At 39.1% G+C, this 26,949-nt stretch overlaps 2 protein-coding genes across 13 annotated transcripts in view; both read left to right on the top strand.

The window, feature by feature from the left end:
* Nucleotides 1-851: 851 nt before the first annotated feature.
* Nucleotides 852-10,036, top strand: LOC311261759 (uncharacterized protein). 10 transcript variants are annotated; one of them, XM_084360667.1, is made up of 8 exons: nucleotides 913-1,195; nucleotides 2,307-2,384; nucleotides 3,717-3,776; nucleotides 4,039-4,158; nucleotides 4,416-4,563; nucleotides 7,605-8,233; nucleotides 9,400-9,520; nucleotides 9,600-10,036. In XM_084360667.1, exons 6-8 carry the CDS (start codon nucleotides 7,838-7,840, stop codon nucleotides 9,668-9,670), a joined length of 588 nt encoding a protein of 195 aa, XP_084216793.1. In that variant the 5' UTR covers nucleotides 913-1,195; nucleotides 2,307-2,384; nucleotides 3,717-3,776; nucleotides 4,039-4,158; nucleotides 4,416-4,563; nucleotides 7,605-7,837; the 3' UTR covers nucleotides 9,671-10,036. The 10 variants fall into 10 exon arrangements, 4 of the variants coding, with proteins under 4 accessions (XP_084216793.1, XP_084216794.1, XP_084216792.1 ...); XM_084360668.1 differs by lacking the exon at nucleotides 3,717-3,776; XM_084360666.1 differs by having other exon boundaries at nucleotides 2,307-4,158.
* Nucleotides 10,037-11,089: 1,053 nt separating this feature from the next.
* The window catches only part of trpm6 (transient receptor potential cation channel, subfamily M, member 6), a 24,772-nt gene continuing 8,912 nt past the window's right edge, over nucleotides 11,090-26,949 (top strand). The window contains exons 1-25 of one of the 3 annotated variants that reach the window (XM_084358913.1): nucleotides 11,090-11,324; nucleotides 13,461-13,540; nucleotides 13,775-13,813; nucleotides 14,855-15,044; nucleotides 15,349-15,562; nucleotides 16,365-16,489; nucleotides 16,601-16,772; nucleotides 16,870-17,044; nucleotides 17,982-18,105; nucleotides 18,192-18,264; nucleotides 18,433-18,533; nucleotides 18,629-18,763; nucleotides 20,214-20,267; nucleotides 21,057-21,191; nucleotides 21,309-21,434; nucleotides 21,686-21,954; nucleotides 22,260-22,488; nucleotides 23,168-23,320; nucleotides 23,440-23,595; nucleotides 24,071-24,199; nucleotides 24,420-24,671; nucleotides 24,763-24,937; nucleotides 25,212-25,326; nucleotides 25,433-25,629; nucleotides 25,698-25,860. In XM_084358913.1, the coding sequence (XP_084215039.1) occupies nucleotides 11,322-11,324; nucleotides 13,461-13,540; nucleotides 13,775-13,813; nucleotides 14,855-15,044; nucleotides 15,349-15,562; nucleotides 16,365-16,489; nucleotides 16,601-16,772; nucleotides 16,870-17,044; nucleotides 17,982-18,105; nucleotides 18,192-18,264; nucleotides 18,433-18,533; nucleotides 18,629-18,763; nucleotides 20,214-20,267; nucleotides 21,057-21,191; nucleotides 21,309-21,434; nucleotides 21,686-21,954; nucleotides 22,260-22,488; nucleotides 23,168-23,320; nucleotides 23,440-23,595; nucleotides 24,071-24,199; nucleotides 24,420-24,671; nucleotides 24,763-24,937; nucleotides 25,212-25,326; nucleotides 25,433-25,629; nucleotides 25,698-25,860 (3,584 nt within the window). In that variant the 5' untranslated portion in view covers nucleotides 11,090-11,321. Of the gene's footprint in view, nucleotides 11,325-13,301; nucleotides 13,326-13,460; nucleotides 13,541-13,774; nucleotides 13,814-14,854; nucleotides 15,045-15,348; nucleotides 15,563-16,364; nucleotides 16,490-16,600; nucleotides 16,773-16,869; nucleotides 17,045-17,981; nucleotides 18,106-18,191; nucleotides 18,265-18,432; nucleotides 18,534-18,628; nucleotides 18,764-20,213; nucleotides 20,268-21,056; nucleotides 21,192-21,308; nucleotides 21,435-21,685; nucleotides 21,955-22,259; nucleotides 22,489-23,167; nucleotides 23,321-23,439; nucleotides 23,596-24,070; nucleotides 24,200-24,419; nucleotides 24,672-24,762; nucleotides 24,938-25,211; nucleotides 25,327-25,432; nucleotides 25,630-25,697; nucleotides 25,861-26,949 lie in introns of those variants that run through there. The other 2 variants (XM_084358914.1, XM_084358912.1) reach the window with 2 other exon arrangements.

The following is a 26,949-nucleotide window of genomic DNA, read 5'->3' as shown; positions in this document are numbered from 1 at the left end:
AATACACTGTGGATTCATTTCATTATAAACAAGCCCTGAATGTCTGGATTCTTCCCTTTTTGACAATACAATCCAAAACAAATGCACTGCTAAGAAAGTATAAAGTAATTCATGGAGCATGAGTTCCTGTCATCTCACCATGGATGCAAAACTGTCTTTTTAATCTAATTATGGCAGTAAAATAAGTCCAACTGTTTCAGGGAAATATGAATAAATATGAATATGTGATGAGAGGAAGAGAATCCTGCTGTCTCTGGTTTATTATTAAGTTACTAACTGTGAAGTCCGCAGGAAGAATTAAGTAACTATACTTGTCATAATCATGAAGTAATCGGGGACTACTCAACTACTCCGTATTATGTATCACTTTACTTGTAGTAATTGCATTACTACAAGTAAAGTAATTGGTATGAATGAGCACCACTAGTTTGTGCCACACAGCAGCTGGTTCAGAGTTAAACTGATCAGTGTGGATTCACAGTACTCATCATCAGCCTACATAAGGATTCATTATTATAGTACCTCCCGGTCTGTTGTCTAGTAACTAATCAGTATCTACTATATATTCCTTGAATTTAATCAGGAATGACTCATTAATGATTCATTAATTATCAGGTCGTTCCTAATTCATTCCTCCCTCCTTGCTTCATAACCATATGCACATTTTTGTGACCTTACTGTAAAGTGTTACAGATTGTCTTCTATCACAGAAGAAATGGGATTTTGACATTTGTGTTGAAGTACATTCAACAGCGAATAGAAAACAGTATTTCTTGGTATTACTTTTTACATAGGAAAAGAGAAAAATGCCAACATACATGTCTGATCAGTGATATCATTACTTGAGCTGCCTATTAAATCTTCATTGTCCTTTCACTCCTTCTCACGCACACGCACGTGCACTCGTCAGTGCATACCTGTGACGTCAGACCGGAGACCTAATAAATCTTTCCAATCGCCCCCTTTGCACATGAGTTTGACACGAGTGGTCTGGCGTTACTGCAAAGTCTGAACTTGAATAGCTGAATTGTTGGAGAGCGACAAACATCTTTTGGATTACCGCAGGAGAGGATAACTACCATCACTGGAAAAGTGAACTGCTGCTGAAAAATGGCTTCTCGTTGGCTGGCTGGACCCACCTGGGAGGACCACCTGCTGCTTGGAGCTGCCCTTGAGCAAGACTACGGCGATGGAGGTAATAAAAATTTCATATTCACGTTTATTCACTTCCAAATGTTTAGATTAATCTCTTTAAAGCTCTCGAATGTGATTTTAGTTCAAAATGAATATTTTTGATGAGTTTTAAAGGTCAAAAAACAAGTATGACAAATTGAAAACCACTCGGTTGGTGTTTACTGGACGTTTTCTCCGTGTAAACTGCAGACGGTATTAACAATCATGTAGTAATTTGAAAACACTGTTATTTTTGTTTGAGTGGGTATCTTTTTGCAAATTTGGGGTCAACATTTGTCCAAAAAAGATGGCGACTGGGCCATTTTACAAAAAATGCCCAAAAATGTATTTTCTTGAGCTCCATGGAGACGGTGGAATTATAAGGAGCCCTCACGTCAGAACGTGCGAGACGTGCAGGACGCACAGGTGTAAACAAACATGGCCGCTTCCTCTGTGTGGCTTAGTAGATTAATTTGATTGTTGCAGCTCGAGTTGGCTTTGTTTTAAGATCTAATTTTATACAGTTTGTGAACAAATTTCCATATATTCCTTAGATTAACAGACCAAGACCAACAGAATACGGTATTAAATCCAAAATATTGTAAAGAAGCTGCGTATAATCACACTGAAAGCTCGGATTTGACATGCTGGTTGTTGAAAGTTGAAAGTGGTTTGTCATCAGTCAGTCTGTGACAGTCCAGGGATGTCGCCGTCTGAATGTCCCTGTTATTTACAGCTTATAAAGCGAGAGACAAAAACATTTACGAGTTACTCTCAGTGTGAACAGAAGCAAAAGATTCTTGTGTGCTTATTTCAGAGAAGCCGTGTTGGTCATGATGCTCATGATTTATTCAGCTTTCTTGTGTTTTTGAAACACTTAATAATTGTGATATGACTGTAACAACAGATATGTGACTTACTGTTGAGACTGAATGTGATTGTCCTGTGTCAACATAAAGAGACATTGTCAGGAAAAGAAAGCTGGAATGTAAATAGGATTAGTATGTGGAACTATAGGTAGTGTGCCGCTTATGTCATCATTGAGCAGTTACAAAGTGTTGTTCATGTGTATGTACGGTATATTTATACAACAAATAATATCAACATGTATATTATTCTCTGCCCCTCTGAAGGCCCAGCTGGGATTTCGGACAGCATCGCTGACCGTGCTGATGTGATCCCGGAGGTGATCGGGCCCATCAACCGAGAAGGTAAGTGTTGGTCCTCAGATGAAGAGGGTGAGATAGGTGAGCTTGAAAGTGAGTATTCAGAAGGTGAGTTCTACCTGATGTCTTCGGATGAGGAAGTTGAGTATGAGGAAGGTGAGGACATCCCCTGTACCCCGTCCCCTGTTCCTTCTTGTCTTACTTGTCTTCTTCCTTTTAATATTCAGATGCTGTACATCAGCGACCTCAGTCTGTCTTCAGATGAGGAAGGTGAGCTTGACAGTGAGTATTCAGAAGGTGAGTTCTACCTGATGTATTCAGATGAGGAAGGTGACTATAAGGAAGGTGAGGACACCCCCTTTCCCTCATCCCCTGTTCCTTCTCGTCTTACTTCTCTTCTTCTTTCTAGTATTCAGATGCTGTACCTCAGCGACCTCAGTCTGTCTTCGTATGAGGAAGGTGAGTTTGTTGGTGAGTATATGGAAGGTGAGTACTACCCTGTGCTGTCTTCAGCTGAGGAAGGTGAGTTTGTTGGCGAGTATTCGGACGATGAGTTCTACCTGATGTCTTCAGATGAGGAAAGTCAGTATGAGGAAGGTGAGTACATCCCCCCAGTGTCTTCTGATGATGAAGACACTGATGACAGCATTAATCTGTCTGCCTGGTCTGTCAGCATCAGAAGTGATGGGTCTGGTGATGACAGCTCTGAAGAGCAATTTGTTCCTTGTCGTCGTACTTTTCCTCTTCTTGCTGGTGTTCAGCTGTACCTCAGAGACTGATTGTCAGTTGCCTGCAGGTACCTGTTCAGCTCCAGTTGCCTTTGTGGCAGCATCAGGAACTTCAGTTCAGTTAAAAGGATTCTGTATTTGTTCTTGAGCACACTCGGCTTCTCAGAAGAGGAGATGTGAGCAAAACGTTATGGAGGTAAGTATCTCTAAAGAGTCAGATCCCTCACCGTCTGGCCTCAGTGCCTCCACACAAAGGAGCATTTGCTCACCTGGTTTGATCCATTCAAACATCACAGCATGTGGCAGAAAAGGTGAATATAAGCTTCTGACTTGGAAAGAAAGCACATAAACTACTATACAGTGTAATTTATATCTTACTTACTCTGTTGTTAAAATTGTTTACATTTTAATATAGACTGCTGCACCAGACAGAGGTAAGACAAAAATTGATAACATTATTAATGTTAGTTGCGTTGTATGGTTTACTAAGTAGATGGCTATAACTGACAAAGGGATAGTAATAATTTACAACACTAACAGTATTTTAAGTCTTCTGTGTGTCTTTTTATCACCTTTTCAATAAATCTGATTATTTGTAACTCACTTTAATGTTCCATGATTTTTTTTTACATTGTCTTGCATACTACAGATTGCTGAACCAAACACAGGTAAGGTAACTGTACAGTAACAATGTCAACAGAAGTCTCCTGCAAGTATTTGTATTTTATTATCTGTTGTCAGAATTTTTTTTTGTACTAGTGTATAGATGTCTTTATTTGAGGTATGGTAATTATTATTCACAGAAGTATCCTGCAAGTCTTACTACATCCTTGTTAATAATTCAATGAGTTTTTATGCTGCTCGCTTTGTTGTACTTTGATATAATTTTAAGCGTCGCCTTAAGTCTCATTTAATTCTTATGATGCCTTATTCAATAATTCAGCTTACTCACTTTGTTGTATTTTTTTCAGAGATGTGAAAAAAGTTCCCAGCAGTTTCCTTGATGACGAAGAAGTTCGTTCTCCCGACCAGATGAGAGGGGTAGCTGACCACAAGACGAGCTGGAGACTAAGACTTTAAAAGTAGCAAAGGTGACATAAAGTGGTTATAATCTGAAGCTTACATGTTGATATTTCTTATAGCTACCTTCTTTTATAATCATCTCTCGCTTATAATCGTCATTGTAAAAGATGGAGACAAAAGCTCTCTGACAGTAGACGTTAAAGTTGGTTTATTTAGAGATGATTGAGTCTGTGGGACAAATGTGGTCAACATCATGATGTCTGTTAACCTAAAGGAGGAATTGTGATGTTCGGAAAACAATCGTGTCTTGTTTTTTATTTCACAGGGCAGGACTCTTCCTGAGGCTCCTGATAGTGGACGTGGACCAGCCAATCATCCCAGGATGTCCTCGCAGGGTGGCAGTCCACTGAACACCCTGAACCACTCTCAGCACCCCTCCTGTTTCCAGACCTTGAAGATAATCTGAAGAGCCAGTGAGTCAGCCATTATCAGAAGATGAAAGCCTCTTGATTGGTCCAGGCTGCGTTCCTACACAGCCTACTGACCACTATTTTTTACGACTTGGCTGGTTTGGTGTTGAATTCAATAAACAAAAACATCAGACTTCTAAAATGATGATGTGTTTTGTGAGTTCCTCAACTCTCAGTGATGTTAAGTTACTATAGACAATCATTCACGGTCTTGATATTTGTCAATAATATTTGGCTGAAATGCTTCTAAAACAACTCTACAGTTGTTTCAGTCACCAGGGGCCTGTTTTTAACAAGCAGACATGCTGAAAAAAACAAATATTAAGTTTCTTCTCCACTTAAATTTGGAACAAGAACCAAATAAATCATTGATTAAATAAAAACTAATTGTTTATTTGTTCAAATGTCCTAAAAAAACAAAAAATCCTTTAATTTGAGAGGCTGATATATCAGAGGTATCTCATATTTAATTAATCCCTCACAGATTCAAAAGTTGAACTTTAATTATGAGTTAAATACACAAACAATACAGATCAATAGAAATGTGTGCCCACTTGTTTGGCATTTTTTTGGTATAATGTTTCTGTGCATGTGTGCACAGCACTAGTCTCCCACCATTATTTAAGGTCTGAAGACATGAGAGGACTTTCAAGGGAAAAGCCACCTCCAACATTACATGGGTTATTTCATAAAATAAGTAAATATTAATTGTTGGTGTTCTCAATTTTCAGCAACCTCTACTTTTTATTTCAAATACAGCTACTGTCATCTCTCAGAGTGCTTTTTGAGCAAATTCAGAAGAAAGGGTGTAACAGTCAAAGCAAACACAGAAATGACTTTCATCCCAGTTGGGAGATAAGGATAAAGTTTTTAAAAAGCGATGCTTTCAAAATGCCAAAAAAAACCCTTAATTTTTACTGAGTGTGGTGTAATGCAAGTGGGTTAAAAAAAATAACCTTTTTGAGGTAAATGTATTTCATTTCTACCTAAAATGTTTCAATAATTCATTAATTTATTATAGAAATTGAGATTTAATGTTTTCTTCTGTTACAATGATGATACTACACAAGGCTGTGGGGAAAACAAACACAGGCATTCATACAGTTTTCTCTTGGAAATTCTCAAACATACAGTAGATTAAACCTTTGGAAATGATGTGGGAGGGAAGCAGACACATAATGTTTGACTATAGTTTACTGCTAAATCCATCCAATTATTTGAGTACTCTACATAAAACCACTTTACATAAAAATGATTTCGAAAATCTGGAAATTGATGCTTGTTCAACATTGATAACATGCGTTTTATTGGGACGTCTCCCACATAAAGTTCCAGGGATGACACGTAGCCAATTTTAGCGTGTGCAATAAGAAGCTCTGCACTGTGGATCCAGGTCAGTGCCTCAGCAGACGAGGCAATCTGAGGGTCAAAGGCAGCAGTGAAAGCAGTGTAAGGCTTTACCTCCAAACTCCATGTATGGGAATTCCACTGAGAAATCATTACAGTCAAGTTCAATCCTTTAATTTGAGGGAAACAAACCGATTCATCACTATCATCTCAATCATTGTTTTGATTGTTTTGCAAATTACAAGATCAATGCATTGTTCATCTTAAGGCACATTTAAGCCTGTCCTGCAGGTTGGGTCACAGCTGAATGTCTGAGTGACCATACAATGACGGGGGCAATGGTGCTGTTGCACTGTAAGCATGGTGGTCCTCAAACTTTTTCATGTCAAGGACCCCTAAATAGAAAAGTAATAGGTCAGGTACCCACGTACGATACCTAAAGGGCCATGCATTCATACATTTTATTTCCTCTGTTTTCCCGTGATAACGAGTTGATTTCATTTGTTTTCTCGAGATCTCGAGTTATTATCTCGAAATAACAACTGCCGTTTTCCCGAGATAACGATATAATTAATTTGATATCGTTTTATTTAATTAAATAAAACGATAGTGTAGTATATTAAATCATTGCAGGACACATCATTCAGTGTAGCAATGTCAGAGGACAGGAGCATATCGATCACTGCGTCACGTATCTTTTCAATCAAGGCCTGACACAGGCTGAAATAGCATTATGCCTTGCTATAACAGACAATATACACATTAGTGTGCGTAATCTAAAAAGAGGTTAGCAAGGCTTCAGCTATATCGGCGGCGCAATCTAAGTGAGCCTGATGTCGTGGTTAACTACATAGCTGACCAGCTACGAGGTCCCGGGCATCTCCATAATCTCAGGCCTATCATATCACAGTCATTATCTCGAGATCTCGAATTAATTATATCGTCATCTTGGGAAACAAAGTTTCGTTATCTCGAGATCTCGAGAAAATTATCCCGTCATCTCGGGAAAACAGCAGTTGTTATTTCGAGATAATAACTCGAGATCTCGAGAAAACAAATGAAATTAACTCGTTATCACCGGAAAACGGGGGAAATAAAATGTATGAATGCATGGCCCTTTAGGGCTTCCGTATGTTACTGCACCAAATGTGTGTATTTTTTACAAGGCAGCCTTTATGTCCACCAAATTTCCCCCAGAACGAATAAAGAAATCTTGTATTTTGAATCAGTCTGTTGTGTTTAGTATCAATTATACTATACTTTCATCCCATATTTATAAGAGGAAAAGGAAATCCCTTCACTTGTTTAGCCGGTCAAAATGTCTCAAGCACTTAGTCCTCATATGATATTGAGCAAACTGACTTGCAAAATATGTTGTACAATACTGCACAGTAGCCACCTGCAAGTTTACTGTTTTGGTTTTTTTGACCATTAAATGTTATTGTATACGATAAAATAGGTGTCTATAATTTTCTGTTATGGAGTATATCACAACTGCTAAAAGAAAAAGCACACTCACTGCCAGTTGCAGTGTCTTATTTTGATTTGCAGACTGTTCATTTTTTTGTCTCAATAATTGTCATTATTAGTACTGAAATGAATATAAGTCTCTGAATTTCTAAAAGATTAATCAAAATCAGTTAAATATAAACTTTTTATTCAGAAAACCCACAGTTTTCTCTGCTTCTTGTTTACAGGGCAGACCTCCTACATCCAATATGGCGGCGACTATGACGTACGATATGTTTGTGTGCTCTACCAGCGGTGCTCTCCTCTGATTGGTTATCCGGACTGCCTCGCACTTCTTGTACTTCCGGTGTTGGATGTTAACGGATTAAACCCGAACACATCCATCCTACCACAGGCAGCGAAACGCAGCTAGAGTCAGAGTCCCCTGCAGTACACAAGTGTGCCGACACAGCCAAGATTAATGGCGAAAAGACGAGCCGAGGACCCGCTACTGCTGCCCGACTCTCCCTCCAAAAGATGCTGCCGCTCTCTCTGCAGTGTTGACATGCAGCTGGGAAGCATGGCTCCCACCGGGGGTGTGAGCCCGCCGTCCCTGCTGGCTCTGCTGGGCAGCCGCTCCAGAAAGAGGCCTAGTTACTTCGAGGAGCCGGAGGTAGGAGATGAAGAAGCCGCTCTTCTTTGTCGCAAGGCCACACACTGCTGCGACACGAGGAAACATGCGGCCAGTGTTTTGACGGTGCAGGCTTCTGGAAGTTTCCTGGACCGTCGCAGCTCCAGCACAATCACAAGCTCCAAGAAACGACACCGAGATGAATGCACGGCTTTAGAAACTGCCGTTGCTCAAGTTAATGATAAAGTAAGTTCTTTGTAATACAGCAAAAGTCTGCGGTCTTCTGAGTGACGCTGTTCAGAGAAAGTGAGCCGATGTAATGACAGTAAATGTCCACTTGATGTCACCCTTTACTCATTGACCAGCTCACTGATATTCCAGCCGCTTGACAAAATTTCTCTGTTTCTGGTTATTAGTAATCAACAGTGATGACATGTATCTAATTACATATACTTAATTATTGTACATAAGTGCAAGTTTGAGGTACTTGTACTTTAGTTACTAGTTACTTTGTAGATTACATGCTGTGCCAGAGCCAAACCAGCACATTTTAAATGCATTTATTTCATCGACACTAAGATAACATATATATTTATGATTTAATTTTGCTATTACATTTGTGCCAGAAAATTACTTTTAATTACATTTACTTGATATCTAAGTAGTACGTGTAATATAGAGACTCAAGCAAAATAAAGTTTCACTTTCACCAAAGTAATATTTTACAGTAACACAGTATCTTTACTTTAACCTCAGTCTGACTTACTTTTTACAACGCCTGTTATCAAAGACGCCAATAACAAATATTTGGAAACTATAAACCTTTGCTGTAAAATTAAAAATCTTGGTGCCAATATTTGGAACAACCAATGATGGAATGTAGCAGTACAACTTACTCAAGTACTGTATTTAAGTACTATTTTGAGGTACTTTACTCCACTACAAATATGTGACAACAAAGTTACATTTTACTTTTTATTTAGCAGAATCAGATCACTTCTCTGTCTTATCAATCTACCTTGACTTGTTTGGGTATCTGTCAGCCATGTGGTTGAGGTAGGTGCACATACGTACCTGCTGGTTGAGACACCTGTTTAAGACTATGCTGACTCGGCACGCTACAGGCATATACTGGCATGATAGTAGTATGGACCTACAGGCGACTATAGACAGAGAGAGGCGTCTGAGCCAAAGTAGTGCATTTTTAAATTAACTTATTTCATTAGCAATTGGGGAAACCCCCCCAAATATTTGGATAATCAGAAAAATGCTGAATATCCGATCTGATAATTGGTTGATTATCCAGCCCAGATGAGGGCTACCATGTATAACTAGTCTAAAATATTACTGTTCGTTGCATTGGACAGTTTTTCGCCTGACCTCAGTCCCTCTCTCATTTTCATCACTTTCAGGCTGATGAAGACACCAACGACGAAGACTGCACCTACAACTCCTTCCAATTCTGGAGGGTTCCCTTACCTGAACTAGACCTTTCACTGCTAGAAGATGCCGGTGGCCATTCACAAACAAAAGGCAAGCCAAAAGTCAAAGACTCTTCTTCTGATGCCATGGAAGCTTGAAGGTGATTCTCATTCTGTTCTGACATCTGCAGACAAACATGAGGATGAAAATGAGAGGCTGTTCAGCAGACAGACATGTCAAAAGCACATGAAGGTTACTTGAAATGCATCCAGGTGAGATGCATGAACCTGATGTTGCAGACTGCCAAGGTTGCCCTGTCAGAGTGAGTCAGGCTGAAGTGAGTGAGCCTCCTGCTGCTGGAAGATCTCAGTGACTTTGGTGAAACAACAGTGAGTTCTGCACTGCAAACAACCCTGTTCTTACAGCGAGGACCAAAACATTTTTGTAAAGCTCGGTGAAGTGTTGCCCATCCATCCTCAAATTGTACATAGTTTCCATTAAAAGTTGATAACAGCTTTGTGTTTTTGTTCACAATCCTTACCTTGCAAACTTTATATAACCTTACAGAGATTAGGTGTGGAAAGTTGAGTCTGTACACAACAGTTTGTATTAAAAACGTTTAATATCTTTCAGAGTGTGTGTTTTTTTTTTTGGACATTACTGTTGTTTCTAGAGTGTGTTACTGAGTCTTGCATGTTGTGGGTAAGAAAAAAAGGTAGGTGGGTAAACAAAAAGAAGAAAACAAGTGATCACTATCAGCAGATGCATCATGCATTCTTCATTTTCAAAATCTGCCACCCACACGACCCACAAGGCAACTGACCACTACTGAGTGACATCACTGGAGGCAATTTATCAGGTTACATGCAGCATCCTGAGGAGCCACAAACATCTTTGATTAAAATTATTTTATTCTTACATTTATCATTGTTTGTGTTATTTGTAAACAGAAAAAACTGCCCCAGAAGCTCATCCTAAAATACCTTCTGTGACAAAAAGCTACAAAATCTAAAGCAAGGTTGCAATGGTAATGGTATGTTGGTTTCAAGGTATACTGTGTATAAAACATTGACACTGTTGATGGTTTTTAATTCTACCATGTAAGTGTTCTTAAAAAATTATATTTAAAATGTGTATCAAGCTCCATGTCTGTCAGGACATATTTTGTGAAATTATAATAAATCAAAGACAAAATGGTGAAGGCCATTTTATCTGGTAATGACTAATGTCCTAATGGTTTCTGAAGTGGTTATCAAACTGAAATCTCAACCCTGATACAGAGTTACAGAAAGAAATGGTGGCAAATAACATGACATTAAATACAGATTTAACAGCACACAAAAGTAAAAGGAAGGAACAGTAATATGGCAACAACCATTACAATATATTGTATTTTGTAAAGAAAAATGACCCCTCCACTGTCCTGATGGAGCATCTTCACTGGATGTTGTCCAGCTGTTGGTGTGAAGTGCTCAACACCACACAAGCCCTGCTCTTTACATGTACTGCATATAGTGTATTAGCAGGCGCTGTGACCCTTTAATCAGCTGTCTGAGAGTGTACTGGAGAGGTGGCTGAGAAAACGGAATCAAATGCAAATCAGTTTCCATCATCCTTCCACCTCTTAACCCTTCCCACACCTTCCTGCCTGTTTACCAAGAACAGGACGAGGGGCTCGATCACACTTCCTCTATCACAATGTGCTGACAGCTGAGGAGGTGAAGCAGTCCTGAATGCGTTTGAAGAGGAGGTCATTAACTCCTCAAGGCTTCTCGGAGAAACTCTCCTCTGCCCTTTGGACCCACGGCTGATAAAAGGGCAGTCGGTCCTTGTCAGGGGAGCAACTAATGATGAAGTGGTGGGATACATGTAGACTCATAACGTTACACGGCTTTAACTCAAGTGTGGAGACATGGTAAGTTATGTAACGTTACAACTAGTGCTTAAAAATAGTGTCTAAAGTAATTGTGAAGTTACTAACGAGGCCAGCTTGTTTCCAGCGGGTGTGTACAAATAGCTCAGCTATTTATTTAACACTACTTATTAGCTGTCGCTAGCAAATGGCTAATGATAGCAAAGTTTCGATGTGATTTCACTGTTAACTGGCTAGCTAACATAAACATATAACCTAGCTAGCTAAATGTCATGTAACAAATGCAAGGTTAGTAAAACGACTTACTCTGCTCTGTGTCCAGCGTACACTTGAGATAAATTATATTTTATTTTTACTGCGTCCTGTTTATAAAGTATAGGTACTTTTATTAGACACAACTAGTAATGTTACTCACTTTACGGGTGGGTAACTAATGTGAACCTGCTTGACCTGCTTAAGTTTAGCTAGGATACTGGTACTTTGAATATTTATTATAATTTTGTGCATCTTTATACTTAAACTCCACAACTTTTCAGAGGAAAAAATACGCGTTTACACTAGATAATCAACTCTTATCTGATGGTAGTTGCTACCAGATAATTTCTTACAATCTTACAATATCCAATTTATAATTTTACATGCTGAAAAAAATCACATCTGGGTTTTCATCAAAAACTTCTGTTGGAAAGCTGATAAGTTAGTTAAAATAGGTTACCTTGTGTTTTTGTTTTAGAAATTGTGATTATTTTTTGGATGGTAATAAGAGATGTCTCATACAGAAGTGCTTACCCACCTCTTTAATTATGAAATAAAATTAACACAAATGAAATATATATATACGAATATGTGTATAGATTAGAGCCCAATCAATATTGTATTTTTCGGGTCTGATACCGATATTAGGGAGTAAAAAAAGGTTTGAAATCGTTTTATTGGCAGTCATCCATTTATACAGAATATCTACATATACACACTGTTTTTTGCAGTGATCCCTCAAACTTATTTACACTGAAAACAAGATAAGTATACAGTGGAGGCAGGATATTGTACAGTTTAACAATAAACTTTATGGTGAAAAGTGACATCAGTGCACTGTAACAATAAACTTATAACTACAAGCATCTTTTTTGGCTTTATGTTCTGTGAAAAAAGTTTTCAAATCGGTGAATGTGGGGCAACATATATATCTGATATATCTGTGATAGGCCTATATCAGTCGATATCGCTGCCCGACATATTGGTCGAGTATAAATTCTCATTTAGAGCACAGGATCTTTAAAACAGTGGTTCTCAAACTTTTTCTCGTCAAGGACACCTAAACTGACACAAAAAAGACCACGGACCCCATTTGTTAAGAATTTTGTCTGTAGATGTTTTATTACAGTGTATGAAACCCATCACCAAATTAGTCACACTTTCTGTCATTGTGTTAATCATGGATAGAATTAGTGAAAGTGTAAATACAGTAAATTATTCCCATTTTTGCTGGGGAATCCCTGGAACCCCCTCAAGGACCCTTTGAGGTCCCCAGATCCCACCTCTGCTTTAAAGTACTGCTTTAGTTGTTTCATTATTAGTCATGTGGCAATCCTAAAATTAATACTGCAGCACATGGTAAACTAGTGAGCTTTATTGTCTGTAGAGAAATATAATTACTGTGATACCACTGTGAGCTACATCAGCTACACTTCATAGCCCTGTTTAGTGTTTACACAGTCTGACGCAGGGAGGAGGCACACCAGCAACCAGCCATGTGTACTAATCTCAGGAAGGGGATGTATGTGTGTATGTTTCCTACCAACAATACTCTCCTCAGTGAGGCCATTGTTAAATTTGTCTGGTTAACGGAGCACATGAGCAGGACAGACCTTGAAAGACCAGGGGAAGCAGTAAGAAAAGACGGCTGTGAAGTTGAATGAGAGGCTGGATCTCACATCCGTCAGTGTTTTTAAGAGTGCAGTTCAGGTTTCTGTGACTGGGAGGGACCTACAGTTGATTCCCTGTGAGGCTGCTGCCGGCACTGCAATGAGCTTCACTGAGAAGGTCACTGATCACAACATTTCTGGAATAGTGTGTTTTCTGGCTTGAGGATGAGATTGACAACACAGTTGAGGATATAGTGAGTATCTACTCCAGGATCTGTTAACTGAAAGTAAATATTTTCTCTTCGTATTCCAGTCCCGAAAGTCTTGGATTGAGGAAACCTTCTTCAAGAGAGAGTGTGTGAAGTTCATCCCCTCCTCTCGGGATCTACACAGGTAAACTGGAATCTGATTGCATTGATGAGCTTCCAAACTAACGTAACGCACACGTTTTTATGATTCTCAGAAGAAACACACAAGGGTTTGTTTAGTCAGAACACTGTAATATTAACAGCAGCGGTTGGAAACAACATTTTTCTGAGAGCAAAACTATTTGGCACTCAGCCCTTACTTCCAGGAATAGAGACCATGTGGATTCTTTGATAATGTGTTATTTCCTGTTTCTTTCAGATGTATTCCAGTATGCCAAGTATGCCAAAACTTGATCAGGTACAGTTTATGAGTTTGTGTGTGTTTTTATGCCATCCTCAAGCTCAATATATTCCCCTCCTACACTCCACCCCCTATTCCAGTGAAGCATTACTTTTAGTCTAGTGTAGATTTATGTCTCAGTTTTTCCCACAGTCTTTAGTTTTGCTGTGTTTTTGTTTCTCTTTCCTTTTTCTCTTACAGTTATTTTGACAGACATTACGATTGCGATATGCTTCACGGTTTGCAGTGATGGAATGTAACTAAGTACATTTACTTAAGTACTGTACTGAAGTACAATTTTGAGTATTTTCATTTTCTATTTATATATATACTTATACTTCCACTTTACTACATTTTGTAGGCAAATTTTACTTTTACTCCTCTACATTTATATGATAACTTAAGTAAGTTATCCTGTAAATGTAGTCTAGTTACTATGCAGATTAAGTGCTTTATCAGAATGAAAGTAGTGTATTTTAAACAAATTAAAGTTATCAGAGATCGGATAAAATAAAACACATACTCCAACAATAAGAGAAATGCTAAATATTGGATCTAATTATTGGCCAGGTCGATAATCGGGCCCCCCATAGAATACAGTATATACAGCACCTATAAAAACTCTTCACCTTCTTGGATGTTTTCCCCTTTTATTGCTTTTATAAGTGGAATCATGGTCAATAAAATTTGGCTTTTGTGACAAAAAAAAAAGATTTCTACAGTGTATCAACAGTGAAGAAGATTTCTGAATAAATGAGAGATGTGTGTGGATTTTGTAGAGTGTAAAAGACAACATAACTTAGACACATAGAGAGGTAGACTCAAGGACAAAGGGAGGTGAAGAGGAAGGGAGGGACACAGGAAAAGGCGAGGCAAGGTCAGGTGTCAATGAATCATAGTTACCTAACAACACAACTTTGATTTTGAGGTGCTTTACAAACAAAAAGCTACTTTTTATTAGCTCAAATAGAGTAATAACATGCAAGTGAATAGTGTCTCTGTCTAGAAACAATAATCTGCCCTTGCCATGCTCAGTTACATTATCTTTCCATTGACCAGATGTTGTTGTGGCCGCCTGATTGGGGAGCACTCCTGGCAAGAGTCCTCTCCTCCCATATCCCTCTATCCTCCTCCTGGACAGGACGTGGAGGAGGACTGGTCCATAGAGCTCCACACCAAAGCCAGTCCCACCAATGCCTATGGGATCGTAGACTTTGAGGACACTGCCACACGTGTCTGCCGGGCCAAGGTCAGTGAGTCTACTAACTACACTATGTGTCTGCAGGCCAAAGAAAAAACGGTTGTTTGCTTCATTAGCATACCACATTGTTACAGCTCCACTTCTGTTTTCTGCAAGGGATTACTCCACAACTAAATCCTCGTCCCGGAGTGGACAGGACAGGCATTTGGCTTTTGATGGTTGCATAAACAAGATTTGGTTTGCTATGATGTCAGATAGTATCTACTTCAAACAGTAGGAACAAAACAGCCACACTAGCAGCACCTGAGAAAAGTCTCTCAGTCCCCAACAGACCCATGTGTTTCCTGTCCAGTTTGTACGTGTGGCTGTGGACTCAAAGCCGGAGGCGCTGCTCCAACTGATGCTGAGGGAGTGGCAGATGGAGAGACCCAAGCTACTACTGACCGTCCAGGGAGGCTCAGAAAACTTCACCCTGCCCCCGAAAGTCAAGCAGGCCTTCAGCAAAGGGCTGATGACTGCTGCCAACAGCACAGGGGCATGGATACTCACTGATGGCATCAATACAGGTAGGTGTTGTTATGGTTGTAAGATCTGTGTGTGTGTGTGGGGTTATATTTCTTATTCTTCTTGAACACACTGGATCTTGGGCTTTTGTCAGATATGCCCTAGGGATGTGTGTGATTAGTCGACTTTTCGATTAAAAGGTGCAGACCTTGTCAGTTATTATTGGTACGGGACTAAAACAAATGTTACTTTGTTTCACCATCATTCCTCATCATCAAGGTAATTAATCTCATCTATTCCTTTACTTGCTTTAAAAACAAATGCACACTCTAGTCATATCAAGATCTTTATTACAGGAGGCGGTGGTGTTCATCCCACATTTTGTCCACAGGGGCCACCAATCAACAAAAAATGCTTTTAGTAGCTTTAACTTTGTAGATTAAATTGTACTCAATTTTAACTGTTTTCTGTGCATTTTCTTACTTTTAGACAGGTCAGCTAGTCTAATTTTAGATGTCCATTTAAACGTCATGGAAATTAGTCATGAAAAGATCTCAGATTAGGGGGACCAGAGGGGTCAATTTTTAATAGCATGTAGATTTCTGTCCCCAGTGCCTCCTGATCAATGTTGTTGGGCTGTGTGAATTCAAATAGGTCTGTTCATTGTAAGGATTTCAGTCCATTCATTATGTGTCCCCGGGTCTAATATGTGTAGCCGCATGAAATGTCCATATGTTTGCAGCTGCACCAAGATGAATTCTTGATGGTGTGTTTGATGCCTGTGTTAAGTCAGCTGCATTCTTTATTTATACTGTTGAATTGTATGTTTGCCGTGCACTCAGCTACTCTGTACATGCTCTCTAGGTGTGTCTAAGTATGTGGGCGAGGCAGTGAAAACATTTGGGAGCCATGACCTGAGGAAGAGAAACACTGTAGGCATCACACCATGGGGAGTTATTGACAACAACACGGACCTTATAGGCAGAGATGTGAGTACTACTGTAAACACAAACACATGCAGATATTTCTAACGAGTCTGCGAGCATTGTTTTACTTTGATTGACTCCTGGTTGATGTGACATTCACTCAAAATGGTTCAGGTGTTCAGGCCCTACCAGCCACTGGGGAACCCTCTGAGCAAGAGGTCCTGTCTTAATGGTTTCCACTCCCACTTTCTGCTGGTGGATGATGGGACGCTGGGAAAACATGGCTGCCAGCAAGGCCTCCGGAAGAAGCTGGAGAAACACATCCAACTACAGAAGATACACCCCCGTGAGTCAGTGTGTGTGTTTTTGTGTAATACATGCAGGAAGTGAGAAAAGCAGAGGGGTTGGATGTGACTAATATTATTCCCCTCTGCTCACCTCAGGACTGAACCAAGGAGTGCCGGTGGTGTGTGTGGTGGTGGAGGGAGGCACTGCCATGGTGTCCACAGTGTTGGACTATGTGAGCAGTGTGCCCCCTGTGCCAGTGTTTGTGTTTGAAGGGTCAGGCAGGGCTGCCGACCTGCTTGCGTTCTTACACAAGCAGACTGCTAATGACAGGTATTCATGCTTACCTTAGAGTAGTAGATCTGAAGCAGTGGTTCCCAACAGCTCTGTCAGATAAACTAAAGTACCACTTCATCAACATGTTCTGTTCATGTTCATGTCTGTGTTTGAATTGACTTTAAACTGGATGTTATCATTTTTTTCATACAGTTGTCTGTATTCACTCTACTACCACTTGAGACTACTACCACATTTATTAACTTTTTCCACCGTTCATTCATCACTTAAAGAAGTCAATTTTAACTATTTATCATAACTTTTAGCTTTCTATTTTACACATACTGTATATCACTTACTTTCAGCTATTACAACTATTTACTCTCCACTTTTATCTAATTGTTTCAAATGTTTATTCATTACTTTCCGCTAATAATGTCAGCTATTTATCAGTTTTTTTTAGTTCATTATTTTAACTGTTTTTTAATTACTTTAAGCTAACAATTTTAGCCATGTATCAATTACTTTTAGGTAAATATCTGAGCCATTTAACAATTATATTCTAGCTAAATATTCTTTAGCTAACTATTTCAACTGTTTATGATACTTTTAGCTAACAATGTTGACCATTTATTGATTATTTTTTAGCTAACTATTTTAACTGTTTGTGATACTTACTATTTATTTCAACAATTTATCCATTAATTTTAATGATTTTAACTATGTGAACAATTTATCCACTCCGTTTAGCTTTTTTTCCATTTGATATTTTAAATGGTTATTTAACCATTTAAGCATTGCTATGTTTAAATTGTGGATAAATGTTGAAATACAGTAAGTAGATCATTAGCTACCATTTAAATAGCCTGGTTGAGAATTACTCATCTAAAGGATCTACGTAATTGTGCAAAAGGAAACTTCTTGTTTAGTTTGATGGCGTTGTTATACCGTAAGTAGAAACAGTTTAATCATTGAACATCACTGCATTTTGTAGGCAGTTGGACGCTGACATTAAAGAGGACTTCCATGTCAGGATTGAAGGTGTGTTTGGAGTAGAGAGAGCAGAAGCCTCTCAGCTCTACAATCTCCTCTTGCAGTGTATGGATCACAGACAGTCTGTAAGTAAAACACCATTTTCTGATGTGTGTGTTGTGATGCAATACATGTACTACTCATACTTCTTCACTATGTCTTTGAACAACAGATAACCATCTTCGACTCAGAGTCAGAAGACCACATGGTGCCTGATGCAGCCATTTTGACAGCTACTCTCAAGGGTACTTATTTTTTTCCTCCTGCTTGTGACAGAATAAATTTTCAATGCAGATATTTTGACATGTCATAGCAGGAAAACTGCAGGTGTGCAGTGTGGAAGGTGCACTGTAGTCTAGGAATGCAGAGATTTAAGTTCAGTTGTATGTTTTTTTGTTCTGTATGATGAACAGGTACCAGGGCCAGTCCTGCTGAGCAGCTGAGCATGGCACTAGCCTGGGACAGGGCAGACATTGCCCAGAAAGATGTCCTGGTGTACGGACAGCATTGGCAGGTGAGAATTATTTGATATATTGCACACAAGTTAGATGGTATATTCTTAAAATCTTGATAGCTGTTGTCTTTTCGGAATAATTGTGTTATATGTAGGTGGGTTCCATGGAGCAGGCAATGCTGGATGCTCTGGTGATGGACCGGGTCAGTTTTGTCAAACTGCTGATTGACAACGGCATGACTATGAGCCGCTTCCTAACTGTGGATCGCCTTGAGGAGCTCTATAACACGGTTATTATAATATATTTATTATCTACATGCTCCATTGCCACTTTATATTAGGCTACACATATAAACAATTTACTATTTGCTCTTTAGCATATTAGTAGCACATTTGCTCTTTATTAGTCATTATAACTCACAATGGCTTTTTCTGCATGGCCATATTAACTAAGAGTTTTCCCTCAATAACCTCCCAATTAAAGCTAATTGATAGTAAATAAAGAAGTTTTTGTTCATGAGTCACAATCTTATCACGCTCAGTATGGGCCTTAAAAGGTGGTTGTACCACAAGAATATTAATTCTTTCTTAATTTCACTTGATAAATATAAGTATGTAACAAAAGACAAAACTATATGTGTAAAAAGAGTCCAAACAACTCCAAATGAATTCTCTCCAACTTAGAATATGTTCCATGCTAAAGTGAGATCGTGCTCATAAGCAATGCTCCCAGACAATCTTGGAGAGTGGAATTTCCAAGTTGAAACCTCTGACTTCTGACCTCAAAGTGTTCCAGGTGCAAGACAGCAAAAGTGAACAAAAAACTTGACTCAACATAACAAAATGATGTCTCTTTGACAAGTGTACACACAATTGCACCATCAGCAGTGCAGGCTCCATACATTATAAATTAAATAGAGGAGGAAACAGACGGCATTTTATATTTTTATTTTCCGGCACTTTAATACTAGGAAACGTACATTTCATTCACTTACCCTTTACAAATACTGTAGTCTACAAATACAATAATAAAAATCCAATATGCTGCTAATATGCGAGCAAAAAGGAACCAGTTAATCGTTCATATGTGTTCCTATATATATAGTGTGTCATTATTATTATTATTATTATTATTATTATTATTATTATTATTATTGTTGTCCTGTTGTGCTGCTGGAGGTCAATTAATGCTAACTTGTCTCCAAACAGATAAAGAAAAAGTACATTATAAAAACATTTCTTTTAGAAAATACTTTCACTCTGTATTAGTTCCACTATTTTTTCCCCTTGGATCGCACTTTGCTACACAAACAGAAGAAATTCAGTTCTTCTGTTTGTGACTTTTGAAAAACAAATTTCATATCTGTAGCTTTGATTGAAATCACAATAATGCAATGTAAGTGTTTTGCACCAATAATCTCTGTGCTTCCTGGACAGTTGCTTTCAGGATATTTTCCCAGTTGTTGTTTTAGGATGCTTTCAAGATCACAAGACTCTTTTTCATCAATACACTCACACTTGGCATTCTCCACACTGCCTTTATCTTTTGTGTATTAAAGCCTGTTTACTTATTCATAACTTTGGGATAATAAGTCCCCCTAAGAAACAAGCTAAGGGCCCTAGAGCTGCTACTGTATATGCAGTATGCAACTGTGTTTGTTTTTTCTCTGATTTGGTTGTTGTTATTTACTGTTTACTTGTCTGTTTTCTTTGAATAATAATACATATTTCTCTCCACAGCCACAAGGACAGACAGACCGCTTCCTCCACCACCTCGTTGAAGATGTGAAACAGGTGAGTAGTGATGCCAATGCCTATAATGATATAAATATTCAGTTACGTACATATAGATATTAAGTTTTAATTTCCCCGTAGCCTCCACTTCTACATCTGTATAGTGTATGGAGTACTCAAATGCTGTACTTAGGTACAGTTTTGAGGTTCCTGGTCTTCCATTTTCTACTACTTCATAACTTTACTTCACTACATTTGAAGGGCAAATATTATACTTATACTAGTTACTTTGCATATTCAGATCATTAATATAAAATATAATTCACAAATAGATAATGATTTTTGTTTATAGATTTAAGTACGTAAAGTCATTTAAATGAGTCTTACTTTTACCAGCTGCAACATTAAAGTGATGAATATATTCATGGATTCTGTATGTGTGTGCATCAACAGCATTGAGGGGAAGGGAAGGAATTGAATGTAAGGAATATTCAAGGACGACATTGTTAATGTACTTTTAAGAAAAGGAGCGATAGAAGAAAAAAATAAATACATGAATAAAATAAAATAAATTATAAGATAAACATAAATAAATAAAAGAGAATAAGGAGTAGGAGGGAAATAATTGAATGCTTAACCGAGGGGGGAGAGGAAAAGAAAATTAAGGTACATAAATAAATAAACAGATAGTGGTCTGGACATGTCATAGGATTTGGAGGGTTATTCAGGCAAGGCAGAAGCTTGTTGGGTTTGTTGAACTGAGTGTATGTTTATTTTCTGTATCTTTGTTTATCTGTGTGTGCGTGTGGGTGTGTGTGTGTTTGTGTGCGCGCGCTTGTGTGTAAGTAGACTTCTCTTCCATTAGGTTACCGTCTTTCACTCATTGACATGGGCCTGGTGATAGAGTACCTCATAGGAGGAGCCTACCGCAGTACCTACACAAGGAAACACTTTAGAGCTGCTTACAGCCGCCTGCAGGAGAAAGTGAGCATCAATAGTTCAAACTGTATTTTATCCTCTGTGTTTTGATAAATCGGTATTTTCTTGTGTTTATCAATTGTAATTACGCTTGACCTTTCTTTCAAATGATGCACTCTCTAGGAGGGTAGAAGGGACAGCTCCACCTCCTTGTCGAAACAGAGACGGGGATTAATACCAAATTCCAGCAGGGGCAAGAGTCTCCAGGACCTGCATTTCTTTAGAACTGCTCAGCCCTACAGACCAAAGGTTAGCGAGGCATTTTTCTCAGTACTGGTGATATAGTGTCAAACAAACAGTTTCCTTAAGTTAATTAATCCTATTGCTGGTGTTGTTTCTAGTAGGCACCTTTTGGATCTCTAAGGCAGTCCTAACATCTTTTAAACTGTTCCTTTTTTTGTCCTTCTGCCTCCCATTTCTAACCTTTTCTTATTTCCTTGTTCCATCTCTCCTTCCTCACTTCCCTCCCTTTTGTCCACACCTCTAACTTTTTCATCTAGGAGCAAGATGTGTCTCCCAGGAGCAGTCAGGAGATCCCTGTGACCCCTGTCCTCAATGCGCCACTGCTGGTTCCCTTTAACTTCAATGACCTCTTTGTATGGGCTGTGCTTCAACAACGGCAGCAGATGGCGCTGTTCCTGTGGCAGCACGGTGAGGAGGCGCTTGCACGTGCAGCAGTGGCCTGTAAGCTTTACCGCTCCATGGCCTTGGAGGCACGGCAGAGCAGCATGGAGGACATCATATCAGAGCGATTCAAGTCATATTCACTGTGAGTGTATGTGTGTGTTACTGTGTGTGTTAACAGCAGTGAGCATGGGACAGTTGCAACCTTACACAGGACTGTAGTAGCATGATTAAAGATGCAATCAGTTTTGAAACACAGTCTAGTCTTGTGAGTTTGTGCATTTGAAGATCCTGTTGTCAATTTGAGAGTTACAGCGGGTTCAATCCTGTGTTTTGAATTTTTGATGATGCTGGTGCATTTTTGTTTTGTATGTTAAGATAAATATTTTATATTATTATGGACTTAATGCCTGCATATGGTTGCATGTCTGTCCCGTCTCTGTGTCTTAGGGAGTTTGGTCAGCTGGCGTTGGATGTGTTAGACTGTGCATTTCGTCAGAACGAGCAGATGGCCATGAAGCTGTTGACTTCAGAGATGGAGGCATGGAGCCACTTCACCTGTCTGCAGATGGCTGTCTCTTCATGTCATAGACCATTCGTCTCACACTCCTGCACCCAGACCCTCCTCACAGATCTCTGGACGGGTCCACTCAACATGAGAAAAAACTCCTTTTTGAAGGTAAACATTGCAAATATTGCAAAGGTTGTCATATAAAACCAGATACAGTTCATATTATGTTTAGTTTTGTTACACCTTTAAAGTTCTTGTTATTAATATATGAACAAAATTTCTCAGTGCATACCTGCACTTAACTTGTAACAAAGTATTTCTCCACTGTTATATTACTTTTTGCGAACATGCATGTGAAATGCTTGTATCGGCTGAGAGACTTGAAAATTAAAAAGAAAGAAAACCATGATGTGTTTTCCCTCTTCTTCCCCTCTTTCATTCCTCTATGCCTCTCTCTCTCCCACCCTGTCAGTATAATTTTTCCATTTCTCTCTCACCTCTCCTTGATCTCATCCTCTTCCTCCTCGGCTTCTGGGCCTCTGTGCTCTCTCTTCCAGTGTATCCTGTGGCCGATCTTTCCTGCTGTTAGACATTGCGATTAAAAGAATCAAAATGCAATCAAACTTTACCAAAAAAGACATTTTCTCTTTTATCAAAATGCTCCAAATGCCTAATTTGAGTATTAAAATAACTAAAATTTCCTGTCTCTCTCCAGCTGTCGCTATTTAATAAAGCAGAAATGCCCGAAAAATAATCTTAAAAAAGACATATTGCTTAATTAAGCTTATGTTTGTTTCTGGATAGTTGTACAAGCTTACATGACACACTTGTTATCTCTTTCTTTCAGATTATTTTGAGCCTTCTTCTGCCCCCCGCCATCTTGCTACTGGAGTTTAAAAGCAAAGCTGAAATGTGCCATGTACCACAGTCCCATGAGGCTATGCTGTTTGGACTCGACTCTGTGAAGTCGTTACCAGCCCACGAGGGAACTGATCACACGGTAAAGAGCCAGTAGTACACTTATCCAGCACTGTTTTTAAACTAGAACCACAAGGCCTCAGTATCGTGCTTTCCTTGTCTTGTCTTTATTCTCTCCCCTGTCCTTCTCTCCTCTCACAGGCCAGTCAAGATACAGAGCGAGGCCTGTCTTTCCATGACAAATGTCTTGGCCCTGTGTCAGAAACTGTATCCTCTGTGACTGTGCATTGTCTGTCCTGGATCAAAAAACTCTATGAATTCTACACAGCGCCTGTTGTCAAGTTCTGGTTTCACACAGTAGGTGGTGTGCATGTTGTTACACTTGTGAATAAATGTAAAATATTTATCTTTCTGGGCTGAGAGTATCTCCCTCTCGTTGATGTGTGGTATTTATGTACACTGCCGTTAAAAAGTTTGGAGTTTGAAGCTCTGATGAATTTCTCTTTTTTAATGGAAATATAGTCTAGAACAGCTATTCCCAAATTTGAAAATGACGTGACCCAATTTGAAAATCTTCAGGGGCCCACCCAAACATATGATACTAAGATTAAGTGTGATACTAAGATACTAAGATTAAGTGTGATACTAAGATACTAAGATTAAGTGTGATACTAAGATACTAAGATTAAGTGTTTCCCCAGAATCATTTTTATTTTATATACAGAATAACACTGTGTGAACATGGGTCTACAGCTATGCAGGGAAAATTATTAATCCATCCGAATACATGTAACACTTTATAAACTTGCATGTCTGTCTGTTTCCACTTCAGATATCCTACTTGGCCTTTCTGATGTTATTCTCCTATGTCATCCTGGTGAAGATGGGGGATCGGCCCAGTGTTCAGGAGTGGCTGGTTATAGCGTACATCTCATCCACAGCAGTGGAGAAAACCAGAGAGGTGAGAGAGCGAGCAGAGAGGCTCGTTCTTTTCTCTCCTTTGTGATGTTTTAGTTGTTTATGTCCACTGCTGTATGCATTTGTGATACATGTTTCAACCATTAAACCATTGCTTTAAAAGTGTCATGTGGAATATACAATAAAAGTAATTAGTATATAATACAATGCATAAAAATCTGAGCTTAATGATTAGAATATCCAAATATATACCTCTTAATTAGGTACTGATGTCTGAGCCGAGGAAACTGAGTCAGAAGCTGAAGATTTGGTTCTCAGAGTACTGGAACGTATCAGATTTCATTGCCATCCTCCTCTTCCTGGCTGGACTGATAATGCGTTTGCATGATAACCCCTACCGGACAGCAGGGCGCATCAGTTACTGCCTGGACATCATCTTCTGGTTTGTCAGGGTGATGGATCTGTTGGCTGTCAATCAGCATGCTGGACCTTACCTCACCATGATCACAAAGATGGTGGGTAGCAACTGTACGCTACTAGATGGAGAGAAGGAAAGGGAAGAAGAATTTTTGTTCACCTATGTCTCCTCTCTGTGTGTCTGCTCAGACCAGTAACATGTTCTTCATCGTGGTGATGATGGCAATAGTGCTGTTGAGCTTCGGGGTGTCCAGGAAAGCCATCCTGTCACCAGATGAGAAGCCGTCCTGGAGCCTAGCTCGAGATGTAGTCTTCCAGCCCTACTGGATGATCTATGGAGAGGTCTACGCATCAAAGTTAGATGGTAAGTGGTTCAATAGAAAACATTAGATACTAATTAAAGGGTAATTTCAGTATTTTTCAGCCTGGATCCTATTTTATCATATTTTTGTGACTGATCAAACTTTCAACTTGTCTTCACAGAAAATAAATGACCTGATACTCAACTTGGACTTAGAAGTTAAAGACCTGTGACTTAAGACACAATAACTCGAATGACTTGTCTGTGTTCATTTTATGCTTTAGGTTTAAATATTGATATAAAGTAATTCTGTGTGTGTGTTTGTGTTTTTTAACAGCCTGTGATGACGGTCATCCATGTCCTCCTGCTTTCTTCCTCACGCCCCTCCTCCAGGCTGTCTATATGTTCTTCCAGTATATCATCATGGTCAACGTTCTCATTGCATTTTTTAAGTAAGCCTGTTTTTAAAAATAAGTTAAATCTAATTTTATTTTTTACAGTGCAGGACTCCCAATAAGAGCACTTCTATTTTAATGAATGTTGTTTTCTGAACAACAGCAACATCTACTTTGACATGGCATCGATATCGAATAAGCTTTGGAAGTACAACCGCTATCGCTACATAATGACCTATCAAGAGAGGCCATGGCTGCCTCCTCCCCTTATCCTCCTCAGTCACATGACCCTAGCTTTGAGAGCCATCTACAGGAGATGTCGTGGAGATGCTGAGCAAGAGGAGAGAGCCTCTGGACTTAGTGAGTACTACAGTGTGCATGTGTGTGGATAGTATTTAGCAGTCATCTACACACATCTTACAAACCAGTTCTCTTGTTGCTTCTTCTGCCTCAACCAGAGCTCCTTCTGGGCCATGAGGATCGAAAGAAGCTCCACGAGTTTGAGGAAAAATGTGTCGAGGCCCACTTCCATGAGAAGAGTGATGGTCTCCACAGCAGTCAAATTAACAGGATCAGAGCCACAGCTGAGAGGTTAGATTGATATTCTTATAGATTTGTATAAACCAGGAGTGTGGAATTAAAGGGAAGCTTGTCGATGTGTGTTACCCTCCAGCTCTTGTGTTGTCTTCCTGCTGGCCTTTGTGATTTTACTTGGGTCCTTGCACAAGATGTTGTAGAGTTAATGCTTATGTAAACAGTAACCTTGGATAGAAACACAAAGTACTGGGGGCTCTAAAAGATGTAACTGAGAAGAATGTCTTGAAAACTAAACATTTATGGGTTTGGTGGCCTGTACAAGTTGGTTCTGGTTGTGTGTACCAAATTGATAATAGTTTCTATAGTAAGTAGGAGGTCAATCATCTGTGTCCAATGCTAAAACCAAAATGTTCCTCCTAGTGACTCACCCGCAATGGGTCCTTCTATCATTGTTTTTTTCCCTCATTATCTTATGAGGGAAATATATAACGACTTATTTAAGTTGCAGCCGTATGCAGTGACCTCATACGGCTTTTCAAAGATTGACCTTTTTTCTGATTTAGATAAAGTGCATGTGAATAATAACATTAACATGAATATTCAATTACTGTAAATGCAAAATACTTTATTTGTCCCTCAAGGGGCAGTTCAAGGCAAGCAAGTGTGCAAAATGGGATGTCAACGGTTAACCGTTAGAAGGCTAACTGCGGAGAATATTTTTGACGGGTTACGCACGTTGTTCCGTAGGTTAATTTGCATACAGACACACTGTTTGCTAACAGCTTCACAAGAGCAGTCTGAGGTACAAAGGGAAGTGTGCTACAAGAAGTTCAGTGTGGGAACTTTTTCTCCAGAAAGGCAATCTCTCATTTGGGGAATTTGGTAGTTCCTGATGTATTTCACATCATTTTGCATTGTTTCTTAATTATTATCTGGTTAGCTATTGGTTAATAACTAGTTAATGGGTGTCGGCTTTTCAAAAGCAAAATGACCTGAAACTGATGCCCTGGTGCCAACAGAATTACACACAGACCCTTCATTTGGATACAAACAAAAGAACAAAAACATCTAAAAATACAATTATGACACATGTTGGAGGGCCTAGAGAAGGATTAGTATAAGGTCATTTGACCAGGGACAGCA

This window comes from Pagrus pagrus, assembly GCF_965226575.1.
Source record: "Pagrus pagrus genome assembly, chromosome: 8".
Taxonomy (NCBI): Eukaryota; Metazoa; Chordata; class Actinopteri; order Spariformes; family Sparidae; genus Pagrus; species Pagrus pagrus.
Note: the sequence above shows the minus strand (reverse complement) of the source record. Positions and strands in the feature narration are given on the sequence as shown.

Coding starts and splice junctions, on each gene's coding strand:
- LOC311261759 (XM_084360668.1), top strand. CDS start 7,838: ATGGCGAAAAGACGAGCCGAGGACCCGCTACTGCTGCCCGACTCTCCC. Junction 8,234..9,399: donor TTGCTCAAGTTAATGATAAA/GTAAGTTCTTTG, acceptor CATCACTTTCAG/GCTGATGAAGACACCAACGA. Junction 9,521..9,599: donor TGGCCATTCACAAACAAAAG/GCAAGCCAAAAG, acceptor TGACATCTGCAG/ACAAACATGAGGATGAAAAT.